This window comes from Mastomys coucha, unplaced genomic scaffold (genome assembly GCF_008632895.1).
Source record: "Mastomys coucha isolate ucsf_1 unplaced genomic scaffold, UCSF_Mcou_1 pScaffold4, whole genome shotgun sequence".
NCBI lineage: Eukaryota > Metazoa > Chordata > Mammalia > Rodentia > Muridae > Mastomys > Mastomys coucha.
Genome location: NW_022196910.1, coordinates 14,487,714 through 14,502,591, shown reverse-complemented (window position 1 = coordinate 14,502,591; position 14,878 = coordinate 14,487,714). Strand labels below are relative to the sequence as shown.

The 14,878-nt window shown below is 43.3% G+C and overlaps 1 protein-coding gene across 1 annotated transcript in view; it reads left to right on the top strand.

The window, feature by feature from the left end:
* The window catches only part of Stab2 (stabilin 2), a 182,348-nt gene that overhangs the window by 83,784 nt on the left and 83,686 nt on the right, over positions 1-14,878 (top strand). The window contains exons 25-31 of the mRNA XM_031350149.1: positions 2,175-2,333; positions 4,929-5,024; positions 6,107-6,202; positions 7,671-7,718; positions 9,137-9,273; positions 9,932-10,046; positions 13,123-13,200. Coding sequence (XP_031206009.1) covers positions 2,175-2,333; positions 4,929-5,024; positions 6,107-6,202; positions 7,671-7,718; positions 9,137-9,273; positions 9,932-10,046; positions 13,123-13,200 — 729 coding nt within the window. The remainder of the gene's footprint in view (positions 1-2,174; positions 2,334-4,928; positions 5,025-6,106; positions 6,203-7,670; positions 7,719-9,136; positions 9,274-9,931; positions 10,047-13,122; positions 13,201-14,878) is intronic.

Below are 14,878 nucleotides of genomic sequence, written 5' to 3'. Positions count from 1 at the left end.
CTGAGGAAGAGACATCTCAGAAAGCAGTGCCTGATTCATACACACAAAGCACATTCAAAATGTCAGATTTTTTTTTTAATCTCAGAGTTTTTGAAATAGCACATAAAGTAATGGGTCTTTTAAGGGCCTTTTCATATACACTTTGTCTTGTCTTTCTTTGTCCCAAGCCCCTCCCACTTCCTTGCTTTCCTACCCTGGTCCTCTTCCTCCTCTCACTAGCTCCCTTCCCTTCTACCGTCCTGTCAGATATTCCAGTCGTCTCTTCCTGCCACTCTTTCCAAGGTAGAAACACTGCAGGAAGTAGGAGGTGGCCAAGGAGGCAGAGGAAGGAGGAGGGGGTGGGTGGCCCTGGAGGCAGAGGAAGGAGGAGAGAGTGGGAGGAGTCTATGATAGGAGAGCACTGAAGACGGTCATATACTACATATGTACATGAAGTGTCGTGATGAGACCCATTAATTTGTACAACTAATAAAACCCAAAAAGAAGGTGATTTCCTTTCTGCTGTCATGGTCTGTTATCTAGTTTCATGACCAAAACATGCACACACACACACACACACACACACAATTATAATCTCAGATACAAGTATAAGAGAAAGCATGTGGCATTTGGCTTTCCAAACTCTGAATTTAAAGAGGATTCCCTGTGGATGTTCTCTGTGACTCTCCCCAAATCCTGATCCTCTGGGGTTTGGGGAAGGTGAGGTGTTGAGAATAATAACCTTTGTTTCGCGCGTCATAGCTAACAAGCACTGAGTGCATCCGATCTCATTTACTCCTTGCCCCATCCCAGTGAGGTAGCTCTGGTTAGGTCATCTTACTAAGGACAGACTCGAGAATTAAGGAACTTGCCTACATTTTGCTTCTGTTATCCCAGCCACTTCCACCTAATATCTTTCAAACATTGCTACCACCACCTGACCTTATCACTTTCACCCACTAGCCACAGCTGAACAGTTCATTTCCTTGCTTCCTCTGACACTCCCCAAGTATATGTGGCCAAAATGGTTCCAAGCAAATTGTATCATTTCTCCCAGGCTTAACACCTTTCAGGAACTTCCCTGGGCTCAGGGATGAAATCTAGACGAAATCTAGATGAAATCTTCCTCTCCTGGAATCCTTCCACCTCCTGTGGTCTCTACGTACATTGCTACTTTTTTGCTGCTATAACAAAATACTTAAAAAAAAAGCAATTCAGGAAGAAGGTGCTTGTTTTAGTTCTTAATTCAAGAGTATAATCTTGGGTGAGTCGGGGCACCAAAAATACCAGGGAGCTGGCCATATTACATCCACAGTTAAAAAGCAGAGAGGCACACTGGCACTCAGCACATCCTCTTGTTTATTCTGTCCAGAACTTCAACCCATGCCGTGGTACCTCCCACATTTAGGGTAGGTCTCCTTCTCGCAGTTAACCTAATCCAGAAACTCCCTAGCAGATATGACCAGAGGCTTGTTTCCTGTGTGACTCTGGATGCTGTCAAGTTGACAATGTTAACCATCACTTCCTGGGGTCAAGAGTCACAGTATAGCTTAGAGGAGCTTGGACCCCGATGTCATGGCACCCTAGATTCATGCTTCTCTCTGTAGCTGTGTGACCTTGGGGGCACCTCTTTCCCTGTCTGTAAAATAAAGATAATCACAGTGCCTGCTTCCAGAGCTGGGGTTCTCAACCTGTGGGTTCCAACTCCTTTTGGGGGTCAAATGACCTTTTCACAGGGGTCACATATCAGATATCCTGCATATCAGATATTTACATTATGATTCATAACTAGCAAAATTACAGTTATAAAGTAGAAAAGAAATAATAATTTAATGGTTTGGGGGAAATCACTATAACATGAGGGACTGTATTAAAGGGTCACCGCATCAGGAAGGCTGAGAACCACTGCTCCTGAGGGTTCTTTACTTCTGTAACCCAACAAAAGCAGTCTCTGGCTGAGTCAGTGACAGAGTGTGGTGAGTAGTACAGCCCTTAGCTGACCAGTTCCAAGCAATCTGCTGTCAAAATCACCCAGTTGCTTTGTTACGTTTGCACAAATAAGTGTTTCAATAATTTCCATTGCACTCCATGCAAATATGTTGCTAGATTATTCTTCCAGACCCTTTCTGGCTTTGGCAGCTGCACGCAGTTAGTCTGTTGTTTCAGAAGTCTCCCTTTTGCTCTTCCTCCTGCAGGCAGAATGCATCCAAACTAGCACGGGGACATACAGCTGTGTGTGCCAGCGGGGCTGGACAGGGAATGGAAGAGACTGTGTGGAGATCAACAACTGCCTGCTGCCTAGCTCTGGTGGCTGCCACGTCAATGCCACCTGTTTATATGTAGGCCCTGGGCAGGTGGGTAACTTAGGGAAGAAAGAAAAGAGGAAACAGGATTCCTGTTGTGAATTTTTTTTTTTTTAAATCACAACGAGAGAAGTGTTTTGGTTTGAAGTCGCTACAGCTTTGCCCTCAGTTGTGGTAGGAGAATGGGTTGATTATCATAACGAGTCTGAGACATTGGTGTCACTGTGATGCCACCTTACAGAAGAGGAGCTGTGGCACAGCACCAGAGAGGTTAGCGATTTCTTCTGCAGCACAGAAAACCAATCAATCTCACTATGATTCACACACAGTCAGAATTCAGAGAAGCCTCAGTCACCCACCTCCTTCCCCTGTGGATCACGCACATATATCTAGAACACTCTATAGATTGTTACGTAATTTTAAGTGGTTTCATTTCATGAAAAGAAGCAGAGACTAATGCCTGGGAATTAGTGAGTTATAGAAGAAGAGATATAGAGATACTGACTACATTAAGATTGTGGCCATGGAAATGATAGGTCCCCACTCCCGGTCTTCCATGTGACCTCTCCTTCCCCAAAACAGTATAGGCATGCTCCATCAAGTCTAATGAGCACAAGACCTAGAAGGTAAGAACCAGGATCTCGCACACCCTTTTGAATGATAATACAGCTTCTCACACTTGTGTTCTAAAGCTGGACTTTATTAAGCCTTCAGATTATCTGGTTGAGAAAATCATGTTCCCCGTGAGGCTGGGCATAGTGTAAGGCCTAACCTTGCTTCCTGTGATGGCTCCAGGCTTTCCACCATGAGCCTTCTGCCTTAAACAACACATTCCTTTGTGTGTGTCAGGAACTGGGGCAGCCCAGTGCTTGAATCACTGTGCTTGGTGAGATCTGGAGGCAGATCATGCCTCTCCTTCACTCTAGGACAGAATTCATTCAACAAATGAAGGTCTGCCTCAGGCAATGTGCTGGGGAAATATGTAGAGAAAGATATTTTTAGGAGCCTCTGGTGCTATTCCTTCTCCTCTCTCTTCCCAGCTCCAGGAACAAGGCTCTGAGCATCTCTCTCCTGTGAAAGCAATGCAAGGCTAACAAGGGTGGCTAGCCCTTAGAGTACTGGGACTCTATGGGAGCTCATAACTATCAAACAAAGGGATCTTAGGAGTCTTTCTAGTGAGATTCCCCTCAGATGGATAGAAGATAGTGAAGGTGATCAGGAGAAACGGTATAAGGAAGCAGGTCTGTGTAGCCAAGAGCGGATCCACCCAGCCCACTCCCCTCTCCCAAAATTAGATTTTCAAGCACCAGGCCAGGTGATGTTCCAGGTCCCTCCAGGTCAATGTCTGTTCATATGGTGCTGAGGCCTCGCTGTGCTGAGTAACTTAGGTCATGTCTTGGTTACTTTTCTGCTGCTGTGAAGAGACAACATAACTAAGGCAACTTAGAAAAGAAAGCATTCGATTGAGGGCTTGCTTATGGTTTCAGAGAGTGAGTCCATGACTGTTATGGTGGAGAACATGGCAACAGGCTAGGCATGGTGGGAGAGCAGTAGCTGGAAGCATACATTTTATCTGCAGTTTGGAAGCAGAGCCAGACAGACAGACAAACAGACAGACAGACAGACAGACAGGACCTGGTGTGGGCTCTTGAAACTCCAATGTCCACCCCTAGTGACATGCATTCTCTAACAAAGCCACACCTCTTCCACTAAGGCCACGCCTCCTAATACTTCCCCAAACAGTTCCAGCAACTAAGGACCAAGCATTCAGATATGTGATCCTAGGGGACCTTTCTCATTCAGACCACTACAGACCACAACGGTTGCTGCTTAGGCAGTGACAACCAGGAGTGGGGAAAATATTGAGGATATATTTGGATCACTTGGAAGGCTTTTGGTTTTAATAGAAAATCCGATTACCTGTGCATTCCTGGAGAATGAAAAGTGGCAGGGCCATGGAAAACCACACACTGCCATCATACTTTATTGATTAGCTGCATACAACTAGAGTACAGAATATATATTTGAAAGTATATATTCTGCCCATAGGGCAAGTAAGGGCTAGAATATAGCCTGTACCCTGCCCACAGGAGTAGGGGCCTAAGCCCTCAAAGAGGAGGCACTTACTAGCTCTATGAAGCTACATCAGCAGCTGAGCCATGCTGCGGGTTGTCTGTGCAGATGTGATGCGGGTTTGTGATGTGTGGTAAATCCATCTACTCAGTGGGGAGGCATTATCTGAATTAAGCAGCGTCTTCAAGCTAGCAGTAGCCTTGTACATGGCCTTCTACCAAGTGGATAAGCCATGGCTCGCTTAGCTTCTCTCTCTGCGTATGGGGGTCAGCTCCTCCGCTGTGATAGCCATGAAGTCTAAGCTCTCTTTATAGGCCTTGGTGAGGTCCAGAATTTCATCAGAAAGTTTTAAAAAAGGCTATGACTGGGCAGCATAATGTGAGTGTTGTGGTACTCAAGTGTGGTTGCCTATGTGCAATGACTATGTAACACTGATGTGGCTGGAATGTAGAGCCTCTGCTCTTTAGGTGGGCTGAATGGCAATGGTTTCCGTAGTCTGCTTTTTAGTGTAATGGAGGGCAAGGCTTGAGAACACTTGCTTCAACAATCCCGTTCATGTTCTTGGAATTGCAGAATGAATGTGAGTGCAAGAAAGGATTTCGAGGAAACGGGATTGATTGTGAACCCGTCATTTCATGCTTGGGACAGACAGAGAATTGTCACCCCCTGGTGAGTTACCCGGTGTTTCCCTTCGATATTAAACACACAGAAAGCTCTTGAGAAAGAACAAAACTTATGTGGTTGCTTCCGGCTGTGATCATAAAATACTTGAGCAAAACACCTTGAGGGTTTGTTTGACTCCTGGTTTCCAAGGCTTCCATGCATGGTCACCTGGCTGCATAGCCTCTGGGCTGTGTGTGGTGAAGTAAGAGCATTGTGGTAAGGAACATGGAGTGATCAAAGTGATTCACTTCATGGTGGACAGGAGCATGACCCCATAGGTATGTGTCCAGTAATTCTTCCACCTAGGCCTCTAGAAGTTTTGAGTTCTTCTCAGAAGTGTCACCAATCAATGGAGTCATGTTGATGAAATCAGAGTCTTCATGATTTGGTCACTCCCCCCACCCCCACCTCTGTACATCAGGGACCAAGCTTTTAACACGGTGTTCTTTGGGAAGAATACTTCATATCCAAACCCTAACAGCTCTATCTTGCCTGAGCCTAGCCATGAACAAAGTCTCTCACCTCCGAAGAACTTCCCTAAGCAGAATTGGAGCAGCTACTGCAATCTCCACTCTATTTCAAAGCTTAGAAGAAGCAACTTGCATTGCCAGGATATATGCTAGGCAGTGGTTGAATTTGAATCCAAGATCCACAGAGAGTAAGTTTTGGGCAAAGGTTCAGTGTGCCCAAAATATTGCACAAGATGAGTTTATATATTCATCATCTATCTGAAAATCAAATTTAACTCTCTTCGGATTTTCATTTGCTAAATCTGGCAGGGGTGAAAAGAAAGATTTGTTGTGACTAAAAGCCGCAGGCACGAGCATCCTGCTGTAACACTGATGTGTCTGGGTTTGTTTCTACCATCTTTCAGGGTCAACTTGCAGGGAAGTTTGTTGTAGTTTTTCTTGTAAAACTGAGAATCGGACTCAGTGCCAAGTGGAACTAGGCAAGTGCTCTACCACATGAGTCCAGGGTCTGAATTCCAAGTTCTCATCTTAGAGCTGACCATCACACAGATACATATGAGCTGGGTCTAACATCTTAGATGGGAAAGCAAGCTGTCTCCTCCATCTTGGTTTTCTCAGGCCACCTGTCAATCTACTTCGTCTGGTGTTTGGAGCTGTGTTTGCCAAGAGGGCTATGAAGGAAATGGTGTCCTGTGCTATGGAAATGTGCTCATGGTAAGTCCCTAGTGAGAACCTCAAGTGCAAAGTCACAGACAGAACACACAGCAAGAAAACGGATGTCTCAGCTCAGATAGCCTTAGACATGCTCCATCTGCAGACCCTTTGTCCAAAAGATTTTTAGATGAAGACAGCTGTTTTTTTTATAGATACCTCAGGTTTGGTGGGTCCCTTATTTTCACAGGCTACAGCAGCTTTTATCTGTCACTTTCTGCACACAGACTAGTCCTGAAACTTTTATTTGCCAATTTGTCTCAAACTTTCCAAGTGAGCAACATGCTGGGCTACATGGGATAGCTTAGTGCCCCACTGGGTTCCATGGCTCCAATAGGTACCCAGGACACCCTGAGTTTACCCATCCTGAATGAGATCGTGTGTGTGTGTGTGTGTGTGTGTGTGTGTGTGTGTGTGTGTGTGTGTGCGCGTGCGCGCGTGCGCGCCCTGGAGCTGGGACCCGCCCATCTACTGTATGCATCCCAAACCCTCCAGCAGGTCTAATCCCCTGCCATGTTCCTATCCTTCCTTGGAAGCAAACTGAAGTTCGAGCCCTCTGCCTGTCACTGTAGAGTCTTCTCCTGTAGGCCATGGCAAGACTTCAGTGCAAGTCCAGATGGGTTAACCCCATGTGCCAGCCTACAAGATCTCAGTGCAAGTCCAGATGGGTTAACCCCATGTGCCAGCCTGCAAGACCTCAGTGCAAGTCCAGATGGGTTAACCCCATGTGCCAGCCTGCAGCTCCATACTGGTTCTGACTGGAGGCTGCTGAGCTCCGGGTCCCTTGGTGGTGCTATGTGGCTGTGTCTTTTACCAGCAAGCTGACTTAACTCAGTCTAACAAGCATGTCCTAACTGTAGCTCATAGGCCTGTGCACACCAAGATAGCTATGATCCAAAATTGTTTTATGTAAAACATTATCAAATCTGGTGTTTGTGGTTTTTTTTTCTTTGTAATTATTCTTTGTTATGCAGTTCTCATGTGTGAACTTTGTAGATAACATCATTTTGTAGTGTCAAAAATCAGACATACCTATCTCTAAAATAGCAGTTCTCAATCTGGAGGTCACAACTCCTTTGGGGGTTGAATGACCCTTTCACAGGGGTCACCTAAAACCATCGAAAAACACAGATATTTATATTACAATTCATAACCATGGCAAAACTAGTTATGAGGTAGCAATGAAAACAATTTTATGGTTGGGGGGGCCACCTCAATATGAAGAACTGTATTAAAAGGTTGCAGCATTAGGAAAGCTGAGAAGCACTGCTCTGAAGGACAGTCAGACCCCCGGATGTGAAGGTCACCTGCAGATCTTGCTCAGAGGCAGGTTCACATCAGCCTGGGGAGGCTGCTACTGCAGATGGTAGAGCTTGAGCAGGTGGGCTGGTGCAGGCTGCCCAGAACCACACTAAAATAATGTTTCTGTGTTCTCTTTCTCCTTTGGCCCTCCTTGGAACAAATGAATAAGGAACTGTCGTTTCTCTCTGAAGCAGCTGTATTTTACCAGTGGATAAATGTGAGTCCCTGAATTTGCACTTTAGCATTGAGAATGTAAATTGTTTTAGAGATCTAGAGTTTATGCAGTAGAAAACTGGAAATGTGTGTGGTGGGGGGCCGGGGGAATTGAGGGGGGTATTCTGCACAGCAGCTCCCCACTTTGCCTGTATCATGGAGCACCCCACCCCTGAAGACTCCGATTTAATAAGTCAAGGGCTTGGCCTGAACACCAGTGATACCATGTTTAGCCAAGCTGGAAATTGCTGGCCCAGGTTAGGGTCGGGTAGCTGGGTTCTAAACAACTCAATACACAAAAATAGCATTATCTATCACATAGTTCTTTCTTTGGAAGCTTAAGGTGATTTATGTCATAATTCACTACGATTTGGACTTATGGTGGACACCTGGGGAACTTCATATGCTTACCTCTCTGCCTAACATACTGAAAAAGCTTGCTCTTTATCCCTGGAGAGAATCATATAGAGTCTAACCTCACCCTGCCCCAGTGTCTGGACCTCCATCCCCTTTGACTGAAAGGATCAGGGTGTCTGACCTAGCCAGTCAGTGTAACAGAGTGTTTGTCCCTTTAAATAAGTATGTGCCAAAAAAAGTTTTGCTCAGTCAGCATCACTCAGAGAAGAACTTCCTGTATGTTCCAGAACATTCTAGGAACCACTTGTTTCTACAGTGACGGCTCTATGTACAACTCTTTCCCTAGAGGCAAGGCACAGGACTGCTCCCTCTCTCAGTCTGTTGGCTTCCCTGTAACCACACCATGCACAGTCTCATCCTGTGAGTGTACCCAGCCAAGTAGTAGGCTGAACAGGCCACATTTCCCCACAGCCTGTTTTTAATGCCATTGTGTTAGAAATTAACATCAGTTCCAATGGGAGTATTCACCAGAAATCATAATATTCTATAAACCAAGGTTTAGGAGGTTGGAGTCAGTTTTTATTTTGGGTTGATTGCTTTTTCACCTAATTGTTGAACGTAACAATAGCTTTTCCGGGCATGCATGAGACATAGTTAAGTTTGGTCCAGGTTTTCATTCTCTGCAACTTCCTTACTCTAAAGACATCAAAGAATTTGCATAGTCCTTTGTGTGCATGCACATGAACACATAACACTAACACATACACATTCACACAGTAAGTATTCATTTGGCTTTTCATTCAGACTTACAATGACAAAGTATGACCCAATCAGGATAATCTGCACTTTATAAAGATCCACACATTAAAGAGAAAAAAGATTGAGTCTCAAAAGAGAATGTAAGCCATCAGCCAGTGGCTGGGTGGACTTGGGGAGGGAAAGCCTAGTGCCTTCCCAGCATTCCTGACGTTGTATCACATGCGAAGCTATCATCTCTGACAGCATATAAGTCAACCCGCTCATCCCTAACAGTACTCTGGCCACTTTCTTTCCTCTGTGATTCAGAATGCTTCTCTGCAGTCCATGCTGTCTGCCACCTCGAATCTCACTGTCCTTGTGCCATCCCAGCAAGCCATTGAGGACATGGACCAGAATGAGAAAAGCTTCTGGTTGTCACGGGACAACATTCCAGCCCTGATAAAGTGGGTGTCATTTACCTTATTTCTATGTTATATGACTGGCATCCAGAGCAATCATTCCTTAGTTCAATATAAAGAAACCACATGATCCCTCACTTCCTAGGATCCTCCTAGCAACCCTCTCTGGGTCAGGAAAAGTTATCTGTTAACAGCTGACTCTAACCCAGTGGTCCTCAACCTTCTGAGTGCCATGACCCTTTAACACAGTTCCTCAGGTTTCTGCTACATGTGGTGACCCCCAACCATAAAATTATTTTTGTTGCTACTTCATAACTGCAGTTGTGCTGCTGTTGTGAACAGTAATATATATATATCTGATATATAGGATATCTGATATGTTATGCCCCCCAAAGGAGTTGTGGCCCACAAGTTGAGAACCACTGCTAAACCAAGAAATGTGCTTTGAATATCATTCAGTTGACCCTCCCAACACCTCTGAAATGGGTGTTATAATTATCCCCATTTGACAGATATGGGAAGTGAGGCAAAGTGGTTAATGGCTAATTCCAGCTAAGGCTGACCTCTGCAAGGACAAATGTAAAGTTTGAGTATGGGAGAATGTGAAGTTTGAATATGATAATTAGGCCCCAGAGTTCATTCTCCTGTTTGGTGATACTACCTTGTGCATGGGTATTTGTGATCCTTGTGATCTGTTCTTTAGATACCACACACTACTAGGCACATACGGAGTGGCTGATCTGCAGACCCTGCCATCCTCTCACATGCTAGCGACTTCCTTGCAGGGAAGCTTCCTTGGCCTGGACAAGGCAGATGGGGTAAGAACTCTTGTCATCTGGCTCTTTGGAGCATGATACCTTTACTCATGTCATCCTTCCTGAATTTTTGTGATGGAAATTTTCAGATATGTACACAGAGAGAACAGAAGCCTGTGTGAGCATCACCCAGTTGCAGCAATGATCACATACATACATATTTTTATAAAAGAAAGAAAAAAAAGGAGGAAAAAAAACAGGAAACAACTAGGCTACAGCAGTATATTCATTAACTTTCTTGCTGATGTTCAATATCTGACAAAAGCAACTTGAGTTTATTTTGGCTCACAGTTTGAGAGTACAGTCTATCACTGAGAGGAAGCCATGGTGACCAGCGTTTAAGGCAGATGGTCACACTGTCTACAGTCAGGAGAGGCTAATGGGAGGGTTCTCTGCTAGCTTTCTAGTTTTTATGAAGTCCAGGACCCCAGCATATTTAAGGTAGGTCTTCCCACCTCAATTAACCTATTCTAAAAACTCCCTTGTAGACACGCCTTGGAGCTTGTTTCATCATGATTCTAGAGCCCATCAAGTTAAAGATTAGCTATCACAAAAGGGAAAAATCTGTTTTCTCCAATGGAGTGTCACTGGGTCTATCAACCATACTCCCGGGTAGGCCCAATGACCAGGAGTTGTTGAATAACACAAAACGAATCCCATGTTTGGTTTTGGAGTTTTTGTTTGTTTGTTTGTTTTCATTTCGTTTTGGTTTGTTTTTGCAGGGGGGAGCATTTTTTGTCATACTGCTTTTATATTTGTTTCAATTCTCATTTTTGTATTTTTTAAAAGAGAAAGAACATAAAATTAGGTGATGAAGAAAGTAGGGAGGACCTGGAAGGAGTTGGGAGAAAGGGAAAACATTATTAAAATTTATTATATGAAAATATTTAATAAAAAGGCAAAAAGGACTAGTCCTTGGAAGCAGTTAATACAAAATGCAGACCAGCAAGCTGATATCACCCAGAAAGGGAGAGGGGTAGTAAATGCCACATCTTTATTCATTCTACTGGACACTTAACTAAGCTCCTGGTGGAGTCATTACTTGTAACTGAATGTCACATCAGTTTCTAGACTGCAAGCCTCTAGTGAGTGCCTGTTCTACACATGCATGGTGCTAGAGCCAGGGCAGTGGAAGAGTAGAGCTTCAGAGAAACTCATTATCTGGCATTCCCAGAGTCTTGTCAAGGACTCACATGCAATTCAGTGGGAAGCATGGCTTCCAGGCTGTGAGGGATCGAGGGTCAAAGTCTTTCCATGAGTTAACAAAGTGAGTGAGTGGGGGTTCTAGAAGGCAATGAGGACTGCTGTGGCAGAAATGGCTCAGAACTTCCCAGCTTCCTGTCAGCCTGTAAGCACTAGGAAAGGAATCCATTATGAGAGCCTATAACACCAGGATCACTGGCTGATGGAGAAAGCAAAAACTCGAATGTGTGGTTCCATAGATATTTTACAAATTTTTTTTGTAAGTCTTTGGAAATTCCAATAATACCCATGTTACATCCTGAATTGTTTAAATAAAAATTTGGCATAAATATTTTGGGAACAATTGGACATCATGCAATGCGATTTTAACCCCAGCCCTGAGGAAAGCAGGGGCAGGTGAATCTCTTTCTTTTAGTTCAAGCCCAGCCTCTTCCATATAGCAAGTTCCAGGCCTGCCAGGGATACACAGTGAGACTCTGTCTCAAAAAATAAATATTCCTTAATAAAAGATAATGATACAAAGATACAGCTAGTGAGAAAGAATCCATTCTGTGGAGTATTGCACAGCAGGATGCATTGCTCAACAATACTCTAGTGTGTAAATAAGGTAAGTGAGCCAGACTTGATGCTGTGGAACTGTGATCCCAGCTACTCAAAGACTGAGGCAGGAGCATTACAAGTTCAAGGCCTCCCAGGGTATAGTGTGAAGTCATAGGCAGCTTGGGTAACTTAGTGAGTCCCTGTTTTGAAATGAAAAGTAAAAAGAGGGATGGAGATGTAGCTCAGTGGGAGAGTGTTTGCATGAAGTCCTACATTTAACCTCCAGTGCTCCCAGATAAATCAATCCAATAGCTGGAGGAGAGGATTTGAATGTCGTCATCCTAGGAAGAAATAATTGATTCAGATGACAAAGAGCCTAAGTATACTAATTAAATCATTGAACAGTGTATTGTACAGCACTACACTGAATACAATAGGTAGGTATCGTTACTAATTTCCTTTTTAATTTACATCCTGACTTTGTGTATACTTTATAGTGTGATTACTGCAATCAGGCTAATCCATTGGTATTCCAAATCAATTTTCTTAGCTAACATTAACATCCACCTTGGCATGTCACAGGCTATATTGGTCCCAAAATGGATCAATCAAGGCCCAGACCTAGAAGAGATAACCACCAAATGCATTTTTCTTAATCCCATTCCTGTGTCTAATACAATGAAAACTATCCCACTTTAACAAAAAGAGATATGACAGATGGGCTGGTGTGTTCCCACAGCCGCTGTACACGGAACTTCCATGCTCTGGGTTAGTTAAGTGTCCCTGCTCCCTAAGATCCAGGAGGAATTGCAAACAGAGGTCCCAGTGGGGAAAAAAAGAGGAAACCAGAAAGATTAGATTGAAGCTCAGTTGTTGCTGATTGGTAAACAGGCACTGTCTAAATTAGTTTGTGGTGATCCCTGTTAACAAAAGAAAAAAAAAGTACCACAGAATAGAAGGGCTCTAACGACAGTTCGTATCCTCATAGTTCTGTAGGCTTCTGGAAGTCCAAGACCAAAGTGTAGGCAAGAGTTGGCTCCCTGTGATGGTCACTAAGGAATGAGATGCCCCAGGCTATCTCCTTGGCTCATTGATGTCCATGTTACTATTTCCCATACATTTATTTGGTCGACTAAATGAGAGCAGAATAGACTTGGCCATCTTCTCAATTTGTGTGTCCATATATGTGTGTCTATTTGTTTGTAATATCTAACGGGTCACAATTTAAAGGATTTCATGACCTAAAACTGTGGTTACTGCTATTCAAGAAGTAGAAACCCTAGAGGTAATGCGAGCCTCAAGTATACTCACCTTCCCACTGTGTTTGCATTTGCAGAATATCACAATTGAAGGGGCATCCATTGTGGATGGTGACAATGCAGCCACAAACGGGGTGGTCCACATCATCAACAAGGTAAAAATGCCCTTCCCCATCAGGCAGAGCTGTCTCCCCTCTGTGATGTCTTCCTATACAGTACTATTTGGGCAAGTAAAAAGTACTTATCCTTAGTATCAAAGGAGCTTCTCATTTGATGTGCTTCATCATTTTTTCTAGCACCTTATGGAGGCTCTCTTCATTCGATTAGACTTTGCTATAACTCACCCCACCTGTATTTGCAGCAGGGCCTCTGTCATATGTGGCCTCACATACATATTCTTTCTTGTATATGCAAACATCTTAAGAGGCACAAGTCTAAAATCAAGAACAAGGGGAAAAGCAATTTGTTGTCACTATTCACTACCCTCCCTGAACTACTGTATCCTTAAAGGGGGGACGGGGGGAAGGATACAGAAAAGCCGAAGAGAAAAAATAAGCACAGAAAAACTGCTGTAAGATTTTCATTTTTTACATAAGTCCCAATTCCCTAGTATTCATAGGTATGAAAAAGAATAAAAAATGGTAAATGGGGGGTGGAGGTGGAGAAATGGCTCAATGGTTAAAGTACACTGAGTATTCTTCCAGAGGCCTTGAGTTCAATTTCCAGCAACCACATGGTGGCTCACTTCCATTCATAATGGGATCCAATGCCCTCTTCTGGTGTGTATGAAGACAGAAACAGTGTACTCACATACATAAAATAAATAAATAATTTTTTAAAAAAAAAGGGAAATGGGTTTATAAGCTAACCCATAATTTCTAGTTACTGTATTAGGATCTTTATTTGAAGAGAAATTTCCAGTACAGTGGAAATATTTAGAAGATGGAAGGCTAGAGAAACAATTAATTAATTGCATTTTAATTAAAATTGTTCTCACTTAGCATCTATATATTCAATTTTCAAAAGGCTTAATTCAACTATTTCTGCTCAAAAGAGAGGCTATTTGTCTCCATGTTTTTCAAAGTCCTTGCAATTCTTCTGCATTATCCACAACACTGTTAAGCAAGAGATTTAGTACTTACAGGAAATTATGATTCCAAGTGACACTGCTTATCAATAGTTTTTCTTTCTAGTCTTAGCTTCTCAGAGTACTAAAATACCTTTATAAAAAATTAATTAAAAAACATAAAATTGGGCTGAGGGGTGGCTCAGTAGGTAAAGTGCTTGTCATACAAGCTTCAAGACTTGAGTTTAGACATCCAGTATCAAATAAAAGGCTGGGTATAGCTTCATGGATCTGTAACCCCCAGCACAGCAGAACAGAAAAATCTTTAGCCAGCCAGTTTGAAATGTTGAGCTCCAGGCTCAGAGAACACAAATACATTCACACTCACCTTTTCTCCCTTCTTGCATATTGTAGACAGACACAAGTTCCTTAGTAAGATGGTACCTCAACCCACCTTTTACTCTGAGCTTATTACCATGGAATATTAAGTCCCAACCTTTCTGTGGCCTTCCCACATAGCCCATGTCTATGGAATATATGTTAAAGTGATAGTCTGGATTTGGGCTTTTGATTAGCTATATAATCTTGTGGAAGTCATATAACTCTACACGTCTCATTTATCTGCTTTTGTGAGGATTAAATAACATCTTCTACTTCAAGGCTTGCCACTAAAGGGCCTTCAGTAAATGCTGACTTGATTTCCTTCTTCCTTTGAAACCCCATGGGATTTTCTATATGGAGTTTATTTGGCATAACCACCAATTATC